At 23.7% G+C, this 8,044-nt stretch overlaps 5 protein-coding genes across 5 annotated transcripts in view, besides 8 other annotated features; 2 read left to right on the plus strand and 3 right to left on the minus strand.

The window, feature by feature from the left end:
- The window catches only part of EDI_349930 (uncharacterized protein), a gene marked incomplete at both ends in the record, with an annotated part of 2,941 nt that extends 2,143 nt beyond the window's left edge, over window positions 1-798 (plus strand). The window contains 2 exons of the mRNA XM_001733239.1: window positions 1-32; window positions 79-798. The exon at window positions 1-32 is cut by the window's left edge and continues 1,879 nt beyond it. Of these exons, the coding sequence (XP_001733291.1) occupies window positions 1-32; window positions 79-798 (752 nt within the window). The remainder of the gene's footprint in view (window positions 33-78) is intronic.
- A 41-nt stretch (window positions 799-839) lies between these two features.
- Window positions 840-955: a sequence feature (AT_rich).
- Window positions 956-1,018: 63 nt separating this feature from the next.
- EDI_350040 (uncharacterized protein) lies at window positions 1,019-2,404 on the plus strand (the record flags this gene model as incomplete). The annotated part of the gene is made up of 1 exon (XM_001735313.1): window positions 1,019-2,404. One exon carries the CDS (start codon window positions 1,019-1,021, stop codon window positions 2,402-2,404), a length of 1,386 nt encoding a protein of 461 aa, XP_001735365.1.
- Window positions 1,245-1,267: a sequence feature (AT_rich).
- A 44-nt stretch (window positions 2,405-2,448) lies between the features above and the next one.
- On the minus strand, window positions 2,449-3,705 carry EDI_350050 (prostatic acid phosphatase precursor, putative; the record flags this gene model as incomplete). The annotated part of the gene is made up of 1 exon (XM_001735314.1): window positions 2,449-3,705. The coding sequence occupies one exon, from the start codon at window positions 3,703-3,705 to the stop codon at window positions 2,449-2,451; it is 1,257 nt and encodes a 418-aa protein (XP_001735366.1).
- A 17-nt stretch (window positions 3,706-3,722) lies between these two features.
- Window positions 3,723-3,757: a microsatellite.
- A 37-nt stretch (window positions 3,758-3,794) lies between these two features.
- Window positions 3,795-3,822: a sequence feature (AT_rich).
- Window positions 3,823-4,039: 217 nt separating this feature from the next.
- Window positions 4,040-4,101: a sequence feature (AT_rich).
- A 17-nt stretch (window positions 4,102-4,118) lies between these two features.
- EDI_350060 (uncharacterized protein) lies at window positions 4,119-5,009 on the minus strand (the record flags this gene model as incomplete). Its single annotated transcript, XM_001735315.1, has 1 exon — window positions 4,119-5,009. The coding sequence occupies one exon, from the start codon at window positions 5,007-5,009 to the stop codon at window positions 4,119-4,121; it is 891 nt and encodes a 296-aa protein (XP_001735367.1).
- A 297-nt stretch (window positions 5,010-5,306) lies between these two features.
- EDI_350070 (uncharacterized protein) overlaps window positions 5,307-8,044 on the minus strand; it is a gene marked incomplete at both ends in the record, with an annotated part of 3,027 nt that continues 289 nt past the window's right edge. Inside the window, one exon of the mRNA XM_001733240.1 lies at window positions 5,307-8,044. This exon is cut by the window's right edge and continues 289 nt beyond it. Coding sequence (XP_001733292.1) covers window positions 5,307-8,044 — 2,738 coding nt within the window.
- Window positions 5,849-5,876: a sequence feature (AT_rich).
- Window positions 6,525-6,592: a sequence feature (AT_rich).
- Window positions 7,323-7,344: a sequence feature (AT_rich).

The following is an 8,044-nucleotide window of genomic DNA, read 5'->3' on the forward strand; positions in this document are numbered from 1 at the left end:
TATTCTCTTTCTATGGGAAAGAAAGCAAAGAAGTTTATTACAAGTGTTAAAGCATTATTTGAAACGAAGGCATTAAAGAAATTAATAGTCGTAGATAGTTGTGTTAGATTAGAAGAATTACTTGGAATAAATAATGTTATGTTACCTGAAGAAAGTATTGCACTTGATAGAAGAGAGTTTAAAGTAACAAAAATTAATAATAAAGGAAAAAGTCAAGAAAGGATATTACGGTTAACATTAGCGTCATTATGTAACATAGATCCAATAACAGGAATTATGAAAAATACAATTAATCTTGAACAAATAGAAAAAATAGAAATTACAACTATTTCATTAATGATGGATATTAGATTTAGAGATAAAGGAAAATTAGAAAGTAGGTTATATCAATTTAGTTCACGTGCTTTAATGGAAAAAGTTATGTATGAGATGTATGTTATTTTCTTTATTAGAAAAGGAAGAACATCAACACATTTTAGTTATAATGTAAAAAAGAATGGAGTTGATATTGGAAAACCATTAAGTTTTGCTAAATCAATATTAAAAAAAGATTGTCAAATGATGGTAACATTAAAAAGTATAATGATTATTGATATGATGAGAATTACTGATATAGAAATAAGTTCTTTAATAGAAATTAAAAAAGATATTGAAGGTAAAGTATATATTGCTTGGAAAGATACTGGAAGTGATTGTGAATTCCTTACTTTTGATCCTTTCCCAAATGAAGATGATTTTATTGAAATTATACGTTCATTAATGAACTCTTCAAAAGGAAAAGATAAAAAGCAACACTGATATTGGTGCAGTGTTTCTCTTTTTATCTTTTATTAACATGGTTTTTATTTTTAAATGATTAATTAATAACAAAAATACTTTTTAATTCATTATTTTTGTTTTGTTCTAATAAAAAATAAAATAATTTATTTATTATTTATTTTATTATAAAAATTAACCATTTTTTGCATCATTCTAACCAACACTTTATCTTAACAACTCAATTTTATCGATTTATTTAATGAGTCTCAACACACCTCTCTGCTCTCAAGATGACCTTAAAAAAATTAAGTTCACCCAGATAAAAGAATTTGAAAAAAAAGAAATGGCAAAAGAAAATGAAAGAATTAAGTGGGAACAAAAAATTAATTCTTCAATAACTCAAACAGAAAAACAATTGAAGTCTATTAGCAATTTACAAAATCAATTAAATGAATGTAAACAAAACATTATAAGCCTTGGTAATGATATAAAAATATTAAAAAATAATCCTGAAAATCAAAAAACATTAATAGAAATAAATGAATTGAAAGAAGTTAAACAAAAATTAATAGAAAGAATTAAATTACTTGAAAAGAAAATAAAAAAGATAGATACTGAACAACTATTATTAGAATTAGAAGAACATAAAAATAGTTTAAAAAATCTAAATACAGAACAAAAACAAATTTTAAATTCAATAAATCAATTAAATATTCAAGTTAAACAAATATTGCAAACTCAACAAAAAACTCAAAAAATACTTCAAAATTTTCAATCAGAACTAGATATTATAAAAACAGAAATTTCTAATCCAAATAATGATGGATATTTTACAGATCCAGAAAAATTATTGAAAAGACCAGTATTTCAAAGAACTGCATTCTCTTCACTTAATTTGGAAGACAATTACCTAGTATTTAAAACGTTATTTGATACTAATACAAATGGATTTGATAAAAATCTTTTTAGAAGACATTTAGAGAGCCAATTTTGTAAAACCAATTTAATTGCGTTTTATAAATTTGGAACAAAATTTGTTATGAAACGTTTATTTCTAAATTGTGATGATACGGAAATTAATAAGATAGATTATGGGTTAATGAAAGAAATGCATCGTTCTGTTATTGATATTGAATGTTTTATTTCTGATTTAGAATTTAATTCTAATGGTTCTGTTAAATTTTTAGTACATGAAAATTCAAGAGTTCATCACAGTATTGACGAAAGAAAATTAATTGATTTCTTACAAAATCAAACAATACCAGAAAGAATCTGTTTATTCCTTTTGGAAACTAAGAGCAAATATAATTCAAAAGATCAAACATTAACAGAATATTTCAATCAATTAAAGAAAAATGAATTCCGTTTTATTGGGAATCAAATATGTGATGAAATTGCTTATCCCAAAAAAGCCCAATTAGCCAAATATATTATTTCTTCTGATTCTTTCTTTGGAAAAAAGTTCATTTTTGTTGCAAGAACACAGAATGGAGAATGGAAAACAATTGAAAATATCTCTGTTATAGATAATGATAGTCTTGAAAATCCTATTGAAACAGTGTTTGTCTTTGAAAGTAAGAGATATATATTATTTTTCATTCTAATCTTAATAGTATTCTCCTCTTTTATTATTTTTTACAAGTAAAAATGAAGAAATTGATTAATTTTTATTAAGAAATAAAATTGTAATTACTGATTTTGAGCATTACAGTCAGAGCTTTTAGGAATCTTTTTACTCATATGATCAAAGAAAGATTTCCATTTGCACATTCCATTTTCATCTTTTGAACAGAAATTAAGATCTAAGAGTTTATTATTATAACCAACTCTAATATAATACTCTGAGTCTTTTTCATACATTTCAAATATAATATATGATGCATATGGTGGCCATGATGAATAATCACCTTCTAACAAAGAAACTAATGGATAAATGGTTGTATCATGAGCATGGAAATGAGTATATTTAACGTTGGTTTTACCTTCATGTTTCATTTGTTGGAAACTAAGAATATCTCTTAAGAACCATCCAGCATCAAGACGTGCCAATGGAATAGTATCATTATCAAAGAATCGATAAACTCCATCATGATAAACTAATTCAACTAATTTATTAAATTCTTCTTCAGTAAAACATTCTTTTTCTCCTGATTCAGTATCGATACAAGGCCATTCTAATTTATTACATTGAATTTCTTGTAAAATATCAAAGTATGCATCATACCAATTATAATTACATACACCAAAAAATCTTTCTGCTTTGGCAAGAATAGATGCATATGGTTCTTTGTGTCTTAAATCTAATTCGTCTACAAACCATTTATCAAATAACTCTTTTTCTAATTCTGCTTCTCTAGGACACATTCCATAATCATTGTATACAGCGTATTCAATTTCTGATGGAACTGTATTAACTCTAATTCTTGCATCTGGATCACGACTATATGATGGATATAAATGTTGAAGGAATGATTCAGCACTTTGAATAACTCTCCAAACTTTAGTAGAACGAACATAAATATCACTAATATTCATGTATGTTGGTAAAAAGTTATTATCTCCAACATAACTAGCTCTAACTTTATCTCCTAATGTGGCGAGTTGGTTAAGACCTTTACGAGTTAATTGTCCCATTTGACAACTTCCACCATACATATTATCTTTAGCAAAAACCATTTTTTCTTTATCTACTTCAGTTTTAATATGATGAAATTCATATGATTCCATTCCTTGTGCAGACAAAAATCTAACTTGTTGTGAAATATCACAGTCGTATGTGGCTTGATCACCTTTATATGTTAACCATGGAGATCGGTCTCCATGTCTAAATACCATTTGAAGTAATACTGGTTTATATCCACTAACTGGTTTAAATGTGAATTCAGGTACTTCACAGTATGTTAGATCACCAAGACTTAATTGGAATAGTAAAAGAAGCCACAGCATCTTGTATAATTATTAAGTTCTTTTTTCTTCTTTTTATTTCTTTTTTTTCTTTCAGAGCAGAGAAAATACAATATTTTGATACTAAAATCATAATAAAATTATAATAATTATTAATTTCCTTTGTTTTAACACAACCGTTCAATAAGTAATATACAACTAGCATAAAACACAACCACATTACACATTAATCTTTATAAATCATTAGGTGGTTGATAATATCTATGGAACAAATAATACAAAAATATTTAATAATCAATTTATTCTTAACCAATTATAAATTTGATCATTTGTGTAAAAAGTTTTGTGTTGGTTATATTTCTTCTTACGATTTTACAATTATTATCTAAAAGTAAAATATAAAACTTAAAAAAAAAAGTAAAATTAATACAATTAATAGACAGTTTAATAAATAATTACAAACGTGATGGAGGAATAAGTGAAGTATCAGAAACAGGTAGAGAACAATTAAAGTTAACATTTACTAATCCACTATTAGTTTTAGTAAGAGAATTAAGAGATTTAGAGAAATCATCAAATTCCATACACGAATTGATTTCAACATGTTGTTTAACTAATGAATCAAGAACTAATTGAAGAAAGTCATTAACATCTTGTGAAAATATAATACCATTAGACTGGTTTTTAATACAATCATAAAGTAATTCAGAAACAAACACATAAAGGTCTTTTGTTGATTGTCTTACAAGAGTATTTTGTATAAAACTTAAAGTAAATGTTGGGCTAATAATTCGGTTTAATTCTTCATATAATTTATAACTAGATAATTCATTATAAATATTAAAACAATATCTTATGTAAATACTTGAAGTTTTGAATTCATCTTGGATTAATGAAAATACTATTGTTAATGATTCATATGAAATAATTTTACTAACAAGAGATAATTGCTTACTTTTTATAAGTTCATTAATAAATTGAACAATTAATAAATAAATATACTTTTCTGTTACACTTTTTGGTTTATTACAAAGAATTTCACACCACCTTTCAATATATTTTTCACATTCTGAATAAAAAACATAATTTTTAGGAGTTTCAAATTGTTTTGGACTTGTAGAGTGATGTGTTTTACAAATAGAAATAAATGTTTTTAAGATTTGTTCTTTTAAGACAATGTCTTTGTCTTTTAATTCAAAGTAATCTTGTAATAATGATTGTATAAACAATCGGTTTCCTTTGACAACAAAATCTATCCCTTCATCAAAATCAAATTCTTTTATTATAGTTTTAATTCTTCTGAAAAGGGTAAGTGATTGGATAGTGTCTTCAATGAATATACTCATTTTTTAACTTTTTAAAGATTTAAGGGTTAAAATATACGATTAACTTTTTGTTTTCTATTTTTACTAATAGTTTGTCCTCATTAAAGTGAAAAAAGAACTCTTTAGAATATTGTATTTTTAGATATTAATTTCTATAAATATATACAACAGAAGAATAATAAGATAATTTATGGTTATAAAATACTCAGATAACTTCTTTTAATTGGTAATGATAAATTAATTTTGACATGAATTAAAAATAGTTAATCCTAAATTTACTATTTCGAAATATCTAAATTAGGAAAACTAAAAAAGATTCTAAGATGAGAACTTCTCAATTAATTTTTTTGCTATTTCAACGGATCTTAAATCATGATAACCATCGAAGAAATTGTATAGACATTCAATATCTTTTTGAGATTTAAATAATTGTTTTACGTATGAAGAAGATGAAAGAGAAAGAAGTGATAAAACTAAAAATATATCTTCTTGAACTACTTGTTTTTGTTTTAAACGAGAAATAATTAATGTAGTAAGACGAATGACAAAGTTTTGATAAATTACGACATAAGGAGGTGCTAAAATTATTCCAGATAATAAAAATGATAAGATAAGATCTTCTTTTATTTTTTTAGATGAAAAGACTCTTTCAATACTTAAATTTAATAATGTAATATAATATGATAAATAGGTATCAATAAGACTTTTATTAGAAAAAGATTGGAATGGTAATAACATTAAAAATGAGTTAATACATTCTTGAGATTGTATTTCATCTTGAGATTTAATTGTTTGAAGACTTGAATAAAATGAAGTGAGATTTTTTGATTTATTTAATAATTCTTCAATAGCCCTATCAGATTTAAATAAATCATATAATATAAATAACTCTTGTTCTAGATGAAGAGAATTAGAATATGAATGAATTATTAATTGAAGAATGTATAAATGTATTTTATATCTTGTTGAACCTTCATTTTTATTTGCACGGTCAAGAAATTTAGTTTTATTTAATTCTATAGCTAAGTTTTGAGCAATATCACTTTGTTTTAATGCATTAATAAGAGCAATTAAGCAAATTGTTTTATGAAGTGTTTTAGATGAAATAAAATCATTACATATAGATACCAATTTAGTTATTTCTTCATTTAAAAGTTGAACATTCTCATTAATAATTTTAAAAATTTGAACAGAAGATTTGTTACTTGATTGTTTAAATAATGAATGAATCAATTGTGAATTTTTACTTTCATTAGTTTTCATATTTGAAGGTGACCTTTTATTAATTTCATTTGAAATAACATTACTACTTTCTTTTGCTTTAATAGAATTAGGAAAATATGACTTAACATCTTTTACTAATGTTAACCAATTTTCTAAAGTATCTATATCTTCACATGCAGAAGCTGTTAGTCCAAGAATAAAACTACATTCTTCAACAAAATTTTCAAAGAATACTTGATCTTTATACATATTAAAATCATCTAATGCCATTTTTAATGCAATAGAAACATCAAGTGAAGTACCTTCTTGTTGAAAATAATTATTAGATATATTTCTACTATATAAAAATGAAATAATTTTAATTGTTGAAATAATAATTTGTGGAGAAGTTGTGTATGTTTTTAAAATTGTTGTAATTAATGAAATAATATTGGTGTTCATTGCTATATTAATATCTTGTTTTATACAAACAAATAATATACGAGAAATAATTTCAATAATATCTCCTTGATCTATATATTTTATTGCAATATCTTTTAAATGAATTAATAATGTTTCACTAATTGATGACTGAAGGTTTAATTCAATTTGGAAAAATAGATTTAATATACGATTAATTATTAACATTTCATTTTCAAAAACATCACATAATGAAATTAATGCTGGTAAAATAAAATTTGCAAATGAAACTTCTACTGCTTTATGATGAAAAACCATATCAAAAGCTTGAAGAATAGATAGTGTCATTGAAGGATTATCTTTTGATTGTGTTAAATAACATAATAAAACTTCTTCTATATGTGAATTATTTATTAAACATTGAGACTGTAAATTTGGTAATTGATTAGTTTGATTTGAACTATAAAATGAATTTAATTCTATTTGTTGATTTTGACAACAATGAAAAGAAGAAAGAATATTAATTAATAATGGAAGAGCAATTGGTGCCAATTCTACTTTTCCAGTAATTCTTTTTATTATTAATTCATACCAATGATTTTTAATAATTAAATCATTTGATTTTTCAGTACCACTAAAATGAGAAATAATTTTAATACAATGATATAAATTTATTGCTGTGCAACGAGTATCTAATATAAGAATTACTTGATTAATAATTAAATATAAATAAGGTAAATATTCTTCATGTAAAATTACTTCTTCAATAGTAATTAAAAAGTACATATCATTTTCTTCATTTTTAAATATTTGAAGTGTTTGAATAAATAAGTCAAAAAGTCCTTGTTGAATTGAATTTTCATTTATGTTCCACATTTTCCATAAAAAAATTCCTGAACTAGAAATTTTTCTTTCATTTTGTTCTTTTATAAATCCTCTAAACATCTTCATATCTTTTTTTTCAATTGCCATTTGTCCAATAAGAAATAAATGTTCATTAGAGACTGAAGGAATATTAATTTGATTAACTGTATATAAAAATGAATATATCTTTTTTATTGCTGTTGATGTTTTAAATGATTTAGCAACTATTTTAATTTTATCAATATCATTCATTTCTATTAATCCTTTTACCATATGCATTTCAATTTCTTCTTCAAAATTTAATTGTTTTTGTTCAATACAACTAACTAGTGAACCAATTAAATTTTTTTCTCTTATAATTTTAACAAATGGTAATGATGAAATAAATTGAGTTATTTCACTTGTCTCCATTTCACTAAAATTGTATTTTCTATTAAATAACACTGCTTGAATTAACATAACAACAACTTTCTTTTCTACCTTTAAAAACGGATTTTTTTCATATACCCTTTTCAGACCGAAAGATTTCATTAACAATCTCAGTGGAACCAAAACATCTCCATCAAAAC

Source organism: Entamoeba dispar, genomic scaffold, assembly GCF_000209125.1.
Source record: "Entamoeba dispar SAW760 scf_1105229459049 genomic scaffold, whole genome shotgun sequence".
Taxonomy (NCBI): Eukaryota; Evosea; order Mastigamoebida; family Endamoebidae; genus Entamoeba; species Entamoeba dispar.